A 16,756-nucleotide genomic window follows, 5' to 3' on the forward strand; every position below is an offset into this window, starting at 1 on the left:
TGGGATTATAGTATTTACCATATAGGGTTATTGTGAGGTTCTAGTAAATACTAAACACTTAGAACAATGCTTGGATCATAGTAAATGCTCAATAAATCCAAGCGATGATGATGGTGATGATGATGATGATGATGGTAGAGGTGGTGATGATGGTGATGATGATATACCCAGCCCAAGGAAAAAGCTGATGTACCAGGAGAGTGAGAAAATGGATTCAGAGCCCTGATGGCTTGTCAGATCTCCAGGTCAAACTGAGCTCGACAGCCAGCCTACCTCTGGACACAAGCTCATAAATTCCTTTTATTTTTTAAACCTACTTGGGTTGAGTTTTTATTTCATCCAGAGCACTCAACAATTTCCTGTCCTGTTATAACTTTTTATTGTGATAAAATATACATAACATGAAACTCAGCATTTTAATCATTTTTAACTCCACACTGTAGCGCTAGTTAAGTACATTCAGGTTAGGCAACCAACGACCACTCTCCGTCTGCAGAATTTGTTCATCATCCCAACTGTGTTTCTGACACGTATGGGAGAAATCATTGCCCAATTCTATGTCATGAAGTTTTTGCTGTGCTTTCTTCTAAGAGGTGTATTGTTTTCAAGTTTAGGTCTTTGATCCATTTTAAGTTCATTTTTATTTACTGTGTGGTAAGGGCCCAACGTTCATTTGCAGGATAATACATTTTTTTTTAAAAAAGATTTTATTTATTTGACAGAGATCACAGGTACGCAGGCAGAGAGAGAGAGAGAGAGAGGAATCAGGCTCCCCGCCAAGCAGAGAGCCCGATGCGGGGCTCGATTCCCGGATCCTGAGACCATGACCCCAGCCGAAGGCAGAGGCTTTAACCCACTGAGCCACCCAGGCGCCCCAGGATAATACATTTTTAAACATTTTAAAGAAAAGAATAGAAGAGAATATTAGCTCCAGAAGGGGCCCTTCCCATTTGCACTGAGGAAACCGAAAAAAAAGTAAAATAATACGCGGAGCTCATACAACTGGTTGAGGGCAGCAGCGGGGTCACACCCTGCTTTTCAGGCCATGGCGCGCTCTAACTGCCCAGGAGCCTAAGCCCCAGGAGCTCCTTCCGGAAATTGGATCCAGCACCCAGGGCGCGCGCACCACCTCTTTTCCGCTCCGGCTCCTCCCCTTCCCCGCCCCAAGGGCGGGCCCACGAGGCTCAGGAACTGCGGAGCTTTGGAAAACTGGCGCGGCGCACGGGTGGGAGGAAAAGCCCGGCAAACTGGTGCCTTACCAGAGACCATCAGCAATGGGTTGTAAGACGCAGACTCCAGCTTTCCAAGAATTCCAGACCGGGTTTTCCCTCGAGCTCCAGGACGGGGAGGAGCCACGGGCCCCCGGCTTTTGGGGGTCCGGGGAGTGACGTGGGGGCGGGGCGAGCGTGCTCGGCTGCGATTGGCTGTTCGGAGCGGCGCGGGGTTTGGCGGGAGCCTTATGGGCCGCGTCTGCGGGGAGCTAGGTGGACTAGGATGGCCCCGTCGCGGCGGATGCGGTACCCGGGGCGGGGCGGGTGAGTTGTGCCGCCCGTGAAGACCCGGACCCAGGGACAGGCTTTATCTCTTTCCCCTGCGGCGGCGTTTGTGCCTCTCGGAGCTGTTCGTGCTGCTTCGCGAGGCTCCCTGGCTCTGCCGCCGCGGTGCTCGCCCAGGCCTCGGTTTCCACCCGTGAAATGGGAATGATAATCCCGACTCCGCGGGGTTGCCGCCAGACGGAGGAGTTAACCGCTGAGCACTCTGCCTGGAGGGTGCCCAAGGACGTTTGCTAATGTTCGCTTGGCGTGGGTGGGTGTGGTCTAAAGTAGACTCAAAATATTTTGAAACAAAATACCCAACAATAGCTTGCCGCCGAGTGCCACCTGCTTGCCAGACTTGACATTCTAGAAACGTTTGCGCTGTGGCTGGTCAGTAAGTCAGGATCTTATTTTCAAGACCCTGGGGGTTTTATAAGAGGCCTTAAAAGCTGAACCTCACCTTCGGCTGGGGGACCAAGCTGCTGCTTGTTATTTTAAAAAATAACCCATTTTTAAAAAATGGGTCAAGCAGTTGGTTTTTGTTTGTTTCTCAAAAAGGGCATGCATTTAAATACAGGCTGCCAAACCACTCTCCAAAATATTATTTTTTAGTGGGTTCATTGACAACTATCTGGCTGACTGTGTCTTGAGAGCATCCAAAGGCCCGGAGTGGCCCTGGCTAAAGGGGTCTCGGCTTGCTGCAGTGGGTACACAAGGTCCTACATAGGGGCAGGAGGTCCTGGGTGGTGGGAGGACTGCCTGGAGAAGGTGGCGTTTGTAGATGCACGTTGACTGTGGAAGGTGAGCAGAGCAGGACAGCAGGCATAAACTGGGATTAAACTCCTGCAGCTGGGGAAGAACCGAGGACTTTCCCAATAGAGGGGAGGATCGGGAAAGAATATGGGCCTTAACATCACCTGCGGAAAGTTAAACTCATTCTGATAGGCCAGGTAGTTTTTGTTTTTCTCCCCCCACTTCCCTTCCTCTCTCTCTGCGTGTGTACATAAAACATTCTTGCCTTTGAGACTCCTGAAATCCACCAGAAATCTCACATATGGTATCACAGACGTTTCCGTCTTTGGGAAACCTCACCTTGCTCCTACCGTAAGGTAAGGAGGAAACCTGACTTTTTTTCTGAAGCACGGAGGAAGCAGGAGCCAGTAGAGAGGAGGATAAGAAGTTAGGCGATCTGGGTTTTAATCCTATTTCTGTTACTTGGTTGTATGAGCATCGATAAGTCACTTTTCTGAATCCTAGAATCATAGATGCCGTAAAATGAATACCGGTTCTACCTTCTTCTTGGGAGCTGAAACTCCAATAAAGTAGAGGTTCTTAAAGTGTGGTTCCTTGGATTTGTTAGAAGTGCAAACTCTCAGATCCCATCCTGGGCTTGTGGAATCTGAAACTCGGGGGCTGGGGCCAAGCAGTCTGTTCGAAACCTTCCAGGTGATTCTGATGCTGGGAAGTTTGAGAACCACGGCTCTAAGGAGTTTAGCCCTTTCGTTTGTGATTCACAGTACTGATATTTTACATCACTGTACATAAATGTGCTCTCCATACATGCAGAACAACAAAGTTTATGAAAATCCAATCCCCAATGTAATCTTATATTTTATATTTTTTAATTTCCTTTTTGAAAACAGAAAAAATTTTGAAGGATATGATGAAGCAATGGCTGAAATTTGGATAGAGACTATATGATAGATTATATAATCCTATCAGTGTTTCTTTTCTTAATTTGGAAATTGTACGGTGAGGATGCAGTAGAACACTCTCTTTCTTAGAGACACACTGAATTATTTGGAGGTAAAAGTGCATGCTGTCTCTAGTTTACATATACACATACAGAAAGTGTAGGAGACAGAATGTAAACCATTGGTGAACCTGGGTGAAGGACAGGAATGTTCTTATACTTGTGATTTTTCTGTAAGTTCGAAATTATATCACATACAACCGTACTCAAATGTGGATTCAGGCACACTAAGCTGATTTTGTGACCCACAGACGGGTGTCTGCGTGGCATGTTGTAAAGTAAGAGACTGGGTATGGAATTTTCCAGAGCAGCCCTGGTGCCCTACTACAGTGCCTGGTGTGCAAAGGATACTTGATACCCATTCACTGGCGGCGGTATTTCCCATGACTCTTATTTTCAGTTCGTGTTTTAGTCCCTGTTTTTCCATCTTGTTTACTTTAAGCTTGAAGATCTACAGCTGTATCCTTTTATGCTAAAGCCCAGTGGAGGGGCCTGAGGCAGTGGGAAGAGGGAAGCTGGAAAGAGTGTTTTAATGCCGGCTTCTCCTCCTTGGCCCTGTGCTGCTTTGGGCGAAGCTACATCTGCAATGGGATTCACTTCTGCTTTATAGGACTGTTAGAGCCAAATGAGAAAATATATACCCAAGAGCCAGCCGCGGGGTGGAACAGATGTCAGGTGCTTCGCCGCTGGACCTCCCTTTTTAGTGCTCCAGAAACGGTCAGTCCCTGCTATTGACTTGTCCTCAGGGGCAAGGATAGCAGCAGGATGGAGAATGTCTGTGTGCCTGAGGCAGACAGGTGTGCGACTTTCTATACCAGTGATAGGATTTGACCTGTAAAAAATACCTGTGAGATACGGGTTCTGTTTTCTGGAAGGATTTGGCCATAACCTGACTTTCACTGGGTATGCACTATTTGTGCAACTAGCAAGAAATGTAATTTGGGGAGAAAAAAATGCTTAGAAAGGGTTGCAAGTTAGGGTGCTTCCCAGTTATTTTAAATATTTCCTGTATGTGTTTTTGCTGTTTAATAGTGTGAGATCTTCAAAGAACACTGCAGGAAGAACGCATTCTGCAAAAGATGTAAGTTATGTTCGTATTTTAATGTGATTCTCCTGTAACCGATGATATGAAATAACGTGTTTCGAGGGAAGCTTTGACTCTTCTAGATTTCACTGGGTAAACTCAGTTTTATTGTGATAAAAAGCATATTCCTTTTCCTTCCACTTTTACCAGTATATTGGAAGAAATAACCACTGTTAACCTTTTGAATCTTTTTTTCTGAGCCTTGTTTTTTTTTCCAATTTGGATAATTAATATCCTACAAAAATGTGCTCAACTGTCCGTATTTTGCTTTTTTCACTCAATCACTTCTCCATTTGTTTCCCACAGTTGTTTGTGATTTCATGCTGTTGATTTAGTCCATATTACAGTTTCTGTTTAGGGTCTTAAAATAAATGTATGTTAAAAGCGGGTACATTTTCTTCAGCATTCTGCAAAGCTCATTTCATATTATTTTCCAATGGCTTATCTACTTGGCAGTAGAAACCCACATCAACGACATTGAGAGTGGCTGCTTTCTGCATGCAGGGAGTTGGGGGCTTGTCTACTCTCTGCCCTAATCTCCTGTCTTTTTTTTTTTTTTTTTTTAAGATTTTATTTATTTGACACAGAGAGAGAGAGAGAGATCACAAGTAGGCAGAGAGGCAGGCAGAGAGAGAGGGGGAAGCAGGCTCCCTGCTAGGCAGAGAGCCCCACACAGGGCTTGATCCCAGGACCCTGAGATCATGACCTGAGCCGAAGGCAGCGGCTTAACCCACTGAGCCACCCAGGCGCCCCGGGGCCCCTGTCTTTTGAGCTCTCTCTCCACCTGCTGCCCTAGCCCCAGCCTTCGGGGGTGGCTCTTGTCTGACCTCTTTCTTCCCTCGAAGGCAGCTGTGTGCCGGAAGCCAGTTTGCTGGAAGGAGGATGGAGGGTCTGTAAGTGGGAACGTTGTGTTTGTTGTTGTTGTTGTTGTTTGGTTAGTTTATTCCATCTTCTTTCTGTCTTCCAGAATTTTCTTATGCTTTCTCATCTGTTAATGGCACCTTCCACATTTTCCAGAGTTGAGATGGAAGTTTTTCTCGTTTTCTGTATGTTTTGATCCATTCATGAGGATTTGGGATAGCAAACTTTGTGGGGCTTTTTAGTATATTGAACCATAAACCCTTGGTTGGCAATTTCCAGCCCTGTGGGTCCTTGTGAACTCTCAGGTATATGGGCATATTTCTGGAGCAGGGCCCAGAGCTCTGCCAAGATCCAGAGTCGGCAAACTGTGGCCCATGGGCCAAATCTTGCCTGCTCCCTGTGTTTTGGACAGCCCTGTGAGCAGAGAATGATCTTTATATTTTTAAATGGTTGAAATAAAATCAGAAGAACATCTCATGATAGGGGAAAATGACGCGGAATTCAGTTTTCCGTATTCATAAATAAAGTTACTGCAACACAGCCCTGTTTATTCTCTCTGCATTGTCGCCGTCTGCTTTCAGACCACAGCGGCAGAGCTGAGAAGTTGCAACAGGTGCAGAGCCTAATATATTTACCGTCTGGTCCCCTACAGAAAAGTTTGCCAGCCCCTGCCCCTGTTTATAAAAGGGGGTCTGTGTCTCTCCCCGCAACAGGTGTTAAGGATCACTTCATTCGGTAGCGCGATAGCAGAATTATCCTCGCTGGATAAATCGGCTCATAATGGTCCTGGTAGAGCTCATTCAATGACTTTGCTTTTGTCTACTTTTAGAAAGCTGTCCCAACGCAGAAGCCCACTGATGTGTTTGATTTCCCCGATAATTCTGTTATCTCCAGCATCGACAGGCTGGGTGAAAATGAGAAAGATGAAGAAACTTACGAAATCTTTGGTCAGTATTTTAAGTCTTTATCCTAAAGTTTTATAAAGTAGTGTATCCTCAAACCTTTAGGCCAGTTACTGGTAAAAATATGGGAATATCTTCAGATCTAAAAATCGGCTGTCTGCATAGGACTGTAGTGTTGGGGGGAGTACTTGATAATTTGAGTTAGTTTTCCTCACTTCTCGGTACGCTGGGACTACGAACTCTGTTAAACATTTATCAGGATGGAGCTCTCCTGGTAGCATCCGTCAAGCCAGTCCTATCGGGACACCCATCGTAGCATTCTGTAACGAGGAGAATGTGAACTGTTTCTTACTCCATACCACCAACGGAGTCATTCAGAAAGGGGCCTGAATTTAGGGAGGAGAAGAGGGGTAATTTTCCCTTTTCCTTGATACACCGAGGCAGAAGTTTCCTTCAGGAGAGCCAGGGGAGAGCTTCGCCTGTGTTCCTGGGAGTGTGAGGAGAACAGGGCTGTACTGGGTTGACCAGGGGCACGTGAGGTGTCTGGCTGGGACTGCTTCTGGCTGTGCCCTCTGTGGCCACTCCACAGGCCAAAACATGGCAGAAAGTGCCAGGTGCCCCCCACGGGGATCAGCAGTGATCAGACATTGTTGCTGGAAAAAATCTTAAGGGCATTTTGAAAACTTGTACTCTGAGTAATATATTTTTAATTTGGTCTCTAATATCTTCTAGTCTGTTCTTAATAAAAGAACAGTATATGTTTTATAAGCATTGTCAGAATACATCTTCTGTTATGGCTTGATTGAAGTGTTTTAATTAAGGAAATTGAAATGTAAAATATCCAAATCCAAAGGAAACCACATAAGTTTTTTATTTTTCATTTTTATTATTATTTGGAGAGGGGGACATGGGGAAAGGGCAGAGGGAGAAGGAGAGAGAATCATAAGCAGGCTCCAGCCCAGCACGGAGCTTGATTTCACCACCCTGAGATCTTGACCTGACTAAGCCCGCTGGGGCGCCCTCACAGAATTTTTTAAATTGAGATGTAATTCACTTACCCAGATTCCCCATTTTCAAGTACAATTCAGTGGGACTCTGGTGTAGTTACAGAATTGTACAACCCTCGCCCCTGTGCATTCCAGAACCTTTCCTCACCCCAGCAGGAAAGTGTACCCATTCGCAGTCCCTCCCCGCCCCCTTCCCCCGGCCCATAGCAGCCCTCCGCCTCCTTCCTGGCTCTGGGTGTGCCTCCTCCTGTAAACGGGGTCCTACCCTGTTCATTTGTGACCGGCTTCCTTCATTCTGCCTCGTATTTTCAGGGTCCCTATGTCCTGTAGCGAGAATCAATACTTTGTTCCTTTTAAAAACATTTTCGTTCAATAATCCATGGCTTGGATACTCCTCACTTCGTTCTCCGCCTGGCTGGTTTCCCCTGTGGGGCCACTGGGTTATCCTGCCGGGAGCGCGCATGCTACAGGCTGGTGCACGGACCTGTGCTTCCCTTTCTCCCGACTTTCCGATTCTGGCCGTGACTGTCCAGTGCTGTCTCACTGTGTTTTTGTGGTGACCTATACAGACCATAAAACTGACGGTTTCCACCATTTTTAAGAGTATGGTTCTGTGGCATCAGCGCTGTCCTCACCGTCCACCTCCAGAACCTTCCCACTTCCCCCTGAGAGTCCGTGCCCGCTGGACCAGCAGCTCCTGACTGTCCACGCCTCCCAGCCCAACTTGTCGCTTCTAGAAATTCGACTACTCTAGATATGAGAGGATTTCTACAGTATTTTTCCTTTCATTCCTTTTATTCCCCTCCATTTAACAGTATGTCTTCAAGGCCCACCTGTGTTGTAGCGAGTCTGAATTTCCTTTTTTTTTTAATATATTTTTAAAAGATTTTATTTATTTATTTGACAGAGATCACAAGTAGGCAGAGAGTCAGGCAGAGAGAGAGGAGGAAGCAGGCTCCCCGCTGAGCAGAGAGCCCGATGTGGGGCTCGATCCCAGGACCTTGGGATCATGACCTGGGCCGAAGGCAGCGGCTTAGCCCACTGAGCCACACAGGCGCCCCTTGAATTTCCTTTTGAAAACTGAATCCTGTTCCACTCTCTGTGTACCGCCATTTGGCTGTCTGTGGACACTCGGGTCGCTTTTATGTTGTGATGACTGTGAATCCAACCTCTGTTAGAGTCCCTGCTTTCACTCTGGAGTGTAGACGCCGAAGTAGGGTTGCCGGATCCTGTGGTCACTTAGTTGAGGCCTCGCGCTGCCGTCTTCACGGAGGCTGCAGCATCCCCGGTACACAAACGCCGCGGTCCGCCAGGGCCCCGGTTTCCCCGCGGCCTCACTTGGGTTTTGTTTTGACGGTGGGCGTGAAAGGGTCCCCTCGCGGTGGTTTTGAATTGTGTCTCCCCAGTGGCTAATGATCTTGAACATCCTTTTACGTGCTTGTTGGCCATTGGTGTGTCTCTTTTAAGAGTTGTCTCTTCAGATAATTTCTCCATTTTTATTTTTGTTTTTAAAGATTTTTTTTTTTAAGATTTTTAACGATTTTATTTATTTATTTGACAGAGAGATCACAAGTAGGTTGGGGGGAAGCAGCCTTCTCACTGAGCAGGGAGCCCGATGCGGGGCTCTATCCCAGGACCCCGGGGTCATGACCTGATCCGGAGGCAGAGGCTTAACCCACTGAGCCACCCAGGCGCCCCCATTTATCCATTTTTAAGCTGGATTATTTATCTTATTAAAATTGGGTTCTCTTTCTCTGTGTGAGAGTCCAGCATGGGTGACTGGCTGCGTACGGAGATTCAGGATTGGTTTATTTCTTTTTTATTCTTTGTTACTTGCAGCATCAGCAAATCCCTTTGTCTGAGGGCAGCGCAGAGCCTATCCCTACCTTTAAAATCATGCATGGATAGTGTTCCTCGCTTGAGCAGCTGTTTGGTGGAACACCTGTCCAGAGTCTACACCACGAGCTAAGATTTGAGCATGGAGCAGTGGTCACTTGGCTGCAGCTACCCCTGGCCGCCTCCCTCCCTCCTCCAAGCCCCCCCTGCCTGAGGAGGGAGGAGTGTCCTCCCTTACTCGGAGCCATTTGCTGGCCTTTCCCAGCGTGGGGTCCCACATAGAGCCCTGACGCTCCTCCCAGTGAGGACGGAGGACCCCAGGCTTCCCACGCACATTTCTTTCAGCTCATTGAGAAACTCCCACAGAGCGTGTCACTACAGTAACACAGGTGAACACTGATAAACGTCCACGTGTTTGCTAGTGAAACGGTTTAAAATGCTTAGCGTTGAGGTGCGAGCCCAAAGACCTTTGGGGAGTCCGTCGCCTGTGTGGTGGGAATGTTCACACTGAGGTTTGGAACATTGAGAAACGCTGCTCAAGCTGCCAGACTTTTAAAGTTCTGTTTTAAAAAAAAAAATCTCTTGTAGACCCTCCTCTACACAGCACCGCGATATATGCTGATGAAGACGAATTCTCCAAGCACTGCGGGTCCTCCGTGCCCTCGACTCCTCAAGGAAAAGAGGCAGAGAAAAGGTAGGATTCGGTTTCAAGTGCTCGTCGAGCCGTGGTCAGTGGGATCTCCCTGAGAAGCTCTCTGAGACAGGCGCTTAATGACTACAGCTTTTCGAAGATCTCTGGAGCCAACTTGGGTTTTTCCTCCAGAGAACCGGTGCACAAAAACTTGTTCTCAGAAATTAACGTGACTTGTAGTAACTAACTGTAGGCACGTATTTCCGGTCACAGGAAACAGGCCTGGGGATGTAGTTACAGCAGCAGGACTACAGCTAATACCTTGTACATTGGAAAGTTGCCGGGAGAGTAGATCTTAGCAGTTCTCCTCACAAGAAAAACAAATTTTGTAGCTCTCTGTGGTGACAGATGTTAACTAGAGTTACTGAGGAGAACATTTTGCTGTGTGTACAAGTAGCAAAGCATCGCGTTGAACACCTGAAGCTAATATGTCAATGATACCTCAATTTTAAAAGTCAAATTTATTTTATTTTTATTTTTTATGTTTTTATAAAGATTTTATTTATTTATTTGACAGAGGGAACGATCACAAGTAGGCAGAGAGGCAGGCAGAGAGAGAGGGAGGAAGCAGGCTCCCCGCTGAGCAGAGAGCTCAATACGGGGCTCGATCCCAGGACCCTGGGATCATGACCCATGCCAAAGGCAGAGACTTTAACCCACTGAGCCACCCAGGCGCCCCTAAAAGTCGGATTTAATGTAAAGAGCCCCACAGTCATTATAATGGACACCGGCCTATCCTACAGAACATGCTTATGAAGGGGGTTTTAGCTTTGAGGTAAAACAAGGAGGGAGGGGGAAGCCTTTTTTATTTTTTATTTTTTTAAGTTTTTATTTTAGTTCCAGTCACCAAGTTCTCCCCACAGGGGGGCACTGCTGATCCCATCACCCGTTTCACCCAGCCTGGCAGCCTGCTCCCCTCTGGTCACTGTCAGTTTGTTCTCTGTAGTTAACAGTCTGTTTCTTGGTTTGCCTCCTACTCTTTTTTTTTTTTTTTCCCTGTGCTCCTTTGTTTCTTAAATTCCACATGTGGGTGAAATCAGACGGTGTTTGTCTCTCTCTGACTGACTTCACTCAGCACGATACTCTCCAGCTCTATATCCACGTCCTTGAGAAAGGCAAGATTTTGGTTTTCTGATGGCTGAGTAACATACACTGGATGTGTTTCCCGCTTGATCCATTCACCAGTCGACGGCCCCTTGGGCTGTTTCCACAGTTTAGCTATTGTAAATAACGCTGCTATAAGCATCAGGATGCATGTATCCCTTTGAATCCGTGTTTTTGTATTTAGGGGGTCAATACCCAGTAGTGCGGTTTGCTGTTTAATTTTTTGGGGAACCTCCATACCGTTCTGCACAGTGGCTGCTTCTGCATTCCCACCAACAGGGCACGAGGCCCTTTCTCCACAGCCTGGCCAACACCTGTTGTTTCTTACAGCCTCGATTTTAGCTGTTCTGAACCTAGGTGTAAGGTGACAGCTCACTGAGTTTTGATTTGCATGTCCCTGATGGTGAGTGATTTTATCTATTTGACAGACAGAGATCACAAGCAGGCAGAGCAGCAGGCAGAGAAAGGGGGAAGCAAGTTCCCCACTGAGCAGAGAGCCCGATGTGGGGCTCGATCCCAGGACCCCGGGATCATGACCTGAGCCGAAGGCAGACGCTTAACCCACTGAGCCACCCAGGCGCCCCTTGCAAGTTCCTTACGTACTTAGGATACTAACCCTTTATCATTTGCAAATATCTTCTCCCATTCATTAGGTTGTCTTTTAGTTTGGTTGATTATTTCCCTTGCTGTGCATAAGCTTTTCTCGGCTTGGTGAAGTCCCAGTAGTTTATTTTTGCTTTTGTTTCCCTTGCCTCAGGAGAAGTAGCTAGTAAGAAGTTGCTACTGCCAATGTCAAAGAGGTTGCTACCTCTAGGCTTTCTACAGTTTCCGGTCTCACAGTTAGGTCTTTCATTCATTTATATGGACACGAAGGGGAGTCAGGGCATCAGGGACGCACCGGGGAGAGAGTGGCGGTTAGCAGGACTCGTGGAGGCATCAACCTCTAGGCCCCAGATCCTCACCAGGGACATTTGGGTCTTTGTTCCTTGATCTCTCCCTCGCCTCTTCGTGTGCACAGGTGAGGCTGCTCTCTGCTCTCTCCACCAGCCCACAGTGTTACTGTCCTGGTTTTAGCTACCCAGATGCCACTGCGCTCCTTGTCTGTCTGTCTTGCCCAGCCTTTCTCTGGGGCCTGCCATGTCCTGCAGATTGGCCATATGTTCCTAGATGCCCACGGGCACCTTGGATTCAACAAAGGCAAAGCCAAGCTCAGTCCTTTCCTCTCTCACCCAGTGTCAGCAAGCTCCTTTGACATTCTCTAGATTAATGGTCCTGCTGTCACCTGAGAGTCATCCCGGCAGCCTCTGTTCTCTGACCAGTCTTATTTGTCCTCTCCGTACCCCAGCCCTGGCCTAGGCACTTGGCTCCTCTCGCCAGCGTCACCTGCCTGCTGTCCCTTGTCTCCAGAACTGCTCTCTCCCCTCCAGCCCACCCGCCCCACAGCTTCCAGTGCCGTCTTTCTAAACGGCCAGTCTTCTCTCCCTGGTATGCCTGCTGGCTCCAGGGGGCCCGCCATGTTCTGTCTGCATGGCGTGGAAGTTGGCATTAAATGAGTGTTGAGTTGAGTGACAAAATGAACTCTCATCTCTCTTTGGAAATTTAGGGTTTTGTTTTGTTTTGTTTTCCTTTTTAAAGGGAAAAAGAGGGCGCCTGGGTGGCTCAGTGGGTTAAGCCGCTGCCTTCGGCTCAGGTCATGATCTCAGGGTCCTGGGATCGAGTCCCACATCGGGCTCTCTGCTCAGCAGGGAGCCTGCTTCCCTCTCTCTCTCTCTCTCTGCCTGCCTCTCCATCTGCTTGTGATCTCTCTCTGTCAAATAAATAAATAAAATCTTTAAAAAAAAAAAAAAAGGGAAAAAGAAGGTCTTCCCTTTTATATCCCCTATGACGGGCCTAGTGTCTGTGGACTTCGCTTTCAGTCCATCAGATGATGGCCCGTGTAGTTCCCCGGGAGTGGGAACACGGGGAAGGTGCAGTTCTGGGGCATGGCCACAAGGTGGTGCAGTTATGGCGCTTACTTGCGCACCAAGAATAAACTGACGGGGCCTGGGCGTGGGATGGTGTGGGGGAGATGACCCGTACATCCGGAAGGTGGCAGACCTGCCCAGGACAAGCGGAAATCTCCTCATGGAACTGAGCTTGTTTTAATATTGGACGAGCAACCTGTACAAGACATGTGAAAAGAAAAAAGTATAAGATACTACTGATGTTTTGTTCTCTGGTATAGGTCAGACACTTACAAAATCGAAGCAGGTGAAAACATGTCTACAGAGATGAGGGCCAAAAAGGTATGTAGGAGTGTATCTTGCGGCAGATTTCCCATTTCGATGGGATGCAGAGAAAATGTGCTATAACCACATTTTACATACAGAATGTTACATTGCAGAAAATACTTTTACTATAAAAAGGGAATATATTTTCATATATCTTAGATGCTTTTATTTATAGAGGCTCGAATGTCTCTGTCCCTAGTTGATTTTCATAGTGATCATGTCATGTGTTTAGATCTCGATCCACAAAGGCCGCGTGAATTGTGGGGAGCGTTTCTTGGGACTCTTGGGTCTGGGTTGTCCGCACCCTTCCCTGCCCCCGGCCACCTTCCTGTTATGTTCGAGCTGGAAGATGGCGAATGAGCAATGTGGACTTGACCAGGGCTGGCCACTATTTCCGGAAGGAGGATAAAGCGTTTGTATTTTCTAAGCCAGTAATGCTGCTTTCTCGCCATAGCCAGGAAGGAGAGTCAGGCCCATTAGCGATGACCCTGAAAGCACTGAAGAAGAGACTGTAAGAAGGAAAGTTCAACCAGCAGAGAAAATAAGGACACAGCCAGATACACCCCATACATCCTCGGAGCTTCCAGAGAAGCCGGCTGAGTCGGTCACTCCTAAACACATCAGACCCCGGAGCGCCGAGTCCGCTGTTGAAAAAGAGCCTGGGACAGAACCACGTCATTCGGTAAGAGCGGGTCCGCCATTGCCCTAGAGGGAGGAGGAGGGTTGACGGAAAAATGTTTAGGAGGAAAACAGCATTTCCTCTCTTTTCCTTTGTTTCTTTAAAAAAGATAAGTTTTGGGGCGCCTGGGTGGCTCAGTGGTTTGGGCTGCTGCCTTTGGCTTGGGTCATGATCTCAGGGTCCTGGGATCGAGCCCCGCATCGGGCTCCCTGCTCCGCAGGAGGCCTGCTTCCCTCTCTTTCTCTCTCTGCCTGCCTCTCTGCCTACTTGTGATCTCCGTCTTTCAAATAAATAAATAAAATCTTTAAAAAAAAAAAAAAAAAAAAAAAAGATAAGTTTTATGTTTTTGTTATAAAAAAATATTTGAGAACATTCAGTAGGTATGGAAAGGAAGATAAAATCACCCACAGTCCCGTCTCCTGAAAGGAGCCACCCTGCTCCTTGGCCCAGGCTCCTCAGCGCCTTTCCTGCACTTTCCTCAGCCCCGGGTCACCAGCCTTGGGCACCTAAAGGCTGTGGTCTTAGCGCTCGCCGTTTCGTTCACGAGTGTGCCGTAGTTAATCTCTTACTAATGAATGGTTGCAGTTAAAAAAAAAATTTAAGCGCTTTTATGAATTTCTTTCTAGCTAAATCTTGGTATATGTCCTCCATCATTTCCTTAGGAAAAAAGTGGCTAAGATAAGATGTCTGGGTCATAATCACTCTGTTTTAAATTCTTGACATTTAGTATCTTTTGGTCAAGTTCTCAATATGTCCTTTTATTCATTTGCCTTAATGTTTTGAATAATTCATCCTCCTGTTCAAAAAAAAAATATTTTTAAAAGATTTTATTTATTTGACAGAGATCACAAGTAGGCAGAGAGAGGGGAAGGGAAGTAGGCTCCCTGCAGAGCAGAGGACTCTGAGATCATGACCTGAGCTGAAGGCAGACACTTAACCAACTGAGCCACCCAGGTGGTTTTTAATACCCCAATTTTGTGGATTCGCTTTAGTTCTCTAGAGTTTTGCATCATGAATTTTGTAGCTTTGTTGTTTTCTTAATTTTAGACTTAGAAGTTACAGAAATAGTGCAGGAATTTCCCACGTGTTTTTTTTTTTTTTTAAAGATTTTATTTATTTAACAGAGAGAGATCACAAGCAGGCAGAGAGAGAGGAGGAAGCAGGCTCCCTGCTGAGCAGAGAGCCCGATGCGGGGCTCCATCCCAGGACCCTGAGATCATGACCTGAGCCGAAAGGCAGCGGCTTAACCCACTGAGCCACCCAGGCGCCCTTCCCACGTGTTTTTTACCCAAATTCATCTAACTCTTACTTAAAAAAAAATAATTTGTAAAACGATTTTATTTATTCATGTGGGAGACAGAGAATGAGCAGTGGGGAGGGGAAGAGGGAGAGAGAGAGAGAAGTAGATTCCCTGCTTGAACAGGGAGCCTGGTGCAGAGCCGGACCCCAGGACCCCAGGACCGTGACCTGAGCCAAAGGCTTAACGACTGAGCTACCCAGGCGCCCTGATTCCGACTTTTTACATGATCAAAGCACAGTGAGTAGAACCAGGACTTTAGGGCACCTGGGTGGCTCAGTCCGTTCATCGTGTTCTGTTTTCGCTTTCTTACGGTTTTGGCGGCTCTGGCATTCCTCAGCTCGTGCTCACATCACCACAGTGTCTGCCTTCGGTCTTCACGTCATCTTCTCCTTCGTGTCTCATCTCCCTCTGCCTCTCGAAGGGGCCTTGTGGTGACTCTCACGGGCACGGACGTGTCTTACGGGGCACCGGTCACTGCATACGGGCTTCGTGAAATGACCGACCCTCCCTTCTTCCTTCCGCTTTCCTTCCCTTTCCCCCTCCTTCCCTCTCCCATTATTTATGGGCGCTGGTGCAGAGAGAGAGAGAGAATCCCAAGCACGGTCCACGCCCAGCACGGAACCCTGCTACTGCGACCTGAGCCCAAGTCAAGACTTCACCAGTGGAGCCACCTGGCAATACCCCCCTTCTCTGCACATTTGAAATGGCAAATTGGTCAGTGACACTGAAAACAAAGCAATAAAAGTTTGTCCAATTTGCAAATCAGAGAGAAAAATTTTGGGGGGAAAATATCAGAGTCACAGAAAACTGTGACAATACCAAAGGATCTACAATATATATAATAAGAGTACCGAAAGAAGAGTCAGAACGGGCTAGCAAAATTAAAAACATGACTGGAATTTTCCAACTTACAGATCCAAGAAGCTCAGTAAACCCTTAAGCAAGATAAAGCCATACGTAAGCATATCAGAGTTAAAATGCCAAAAAAACAAAGAGAGGCAGAAAACCTTGACAGCAGCCGGAGAAAAGAGACAGAATAAATACAGGGGGAGCAAAGACAAGTCTCACAGCAGCTCAAGAAAACAACAAGAGCTGAGGGGAAAAAGTCACCCCAGAATTCTACGTCAGTGAATATATCCTTTAAAAAAGGGTGAATAAACATACTTTCAGATAAAGAAAATTTTAGAGAATTTGTTGCCAGCCGATCTTTGTTAAAAGGATGCTACAGGATGTTCTTTAGGCTAAGAAAAAAGGTATCAGAAGGAAATGCAGATTTATAGGAAGGAGAAAAAGACAACTGGAAAAGAAAAGTCAAAGGATTACAAAGTGGGGTGTTTGGAGGGGGTGCCTGCTGGCTCAGTCGGCAGAGCAGGAGACCTCAGGATCGTGAGTTCGAGCCCATGTTGGGCTTGGAGCCTACTTGAAGAGACTAAATTCTAAAAAAATGAGTGGGTAACAAACTATTTTTTTTCTTCTCGTAATTTCCTTAAGAAACAGTTGTTTCAAGCAAAAATGACAACACTGTAAGGTTGGGTTACAACGAATGTAGAAGTAAAACCTGTGACCAGAGCAGCACAGAGGGTGACAGATAAAGGGAAGAATGCGGTCATGTCATGAGATTCATGTGGTGGGAAGTAGTTGACTCTCAGGAAGCAGAATGTATGACGTGTTCACATACTGATTCTAAGTAGCCTTTGTTAACTCAAGGATGCACATTTTTTTTTTTTTTTTTAA

The 16,756-nt window shown here is 46.8% G+C and overlaps 1 protein-coding gene and 1 long non-coding RNA gene across 4 annotated transcripts in view; one reads left to right on the forward strand and one right to left on the reverse strand.

Annotated features, from left to right (window-relative positions):
- CENPU (centromere protein U) overlaps positions 1 to 16,756 on the forward strand; it is a 627,562-nt gene that overhangs the window by 590,986 nt on the left and 19,820 nt on the right. The window contains exons 1-7 of one of the 3 annotated variants that reach the window (XM_082715744.1): positions 1,456 to 2,644; positions 3,899 to 4,005; positions 4,321 to 4,369; positions 6,063 to 6,180; positions 9,567 to 9,672; positions 12,998 to 13,058; positions 13,498 to 13,725. In XM_082715744.1, coding sequence (XP_082571870.1) covers positions 3,914 to 4,005; positions 4,321 to 4,369; positions 6,063 to 6,180; positions 9,567 to 9,672; positions 12,998 to 13,058; positions 13,498 to 13,725 — 654 coding nt within the window. In that variant the 5' untranslated portion in view covers positions 1,456 to 2,644; positions 3,899 to 3,913. Of the gene's footprint in view, positions 1 to 1,076; positions 2,645 to 3,798; positions 4,006 to 4,320; positions 4,370 to 6,062; positions 6,181 to 9,566; positions 9,673 to 12,997; positions 13,059 to 13,497; positions 13,726 to 16,756 lie in introns of those variants that run through there. The other 2 variants (XM_082715743.1, XM_082715745.1) reach the window with 2 other exon arrangements.
- The window catches only part of LOC309855458, a 265,355-nt gene that overhangs the window by 5,585 nt on the left and 243,014 nt on the right, over positions 1 to 16,756 (reverse strand). The window lies entirely within an intron of this gene.

The sequence above is a fragment of the Mustela nivalis genome, assembly GCF_964662115.1.
Source record: "Mustela nivalis genome assembly, chromosome: 20".
In the NCBI taxonomy this organism is placed as follows: Eukaryota; Metazoa; Chordata; class Mammalia; order Carnivora; family Mustelidae; genus Mustela; species Mustela nivalis.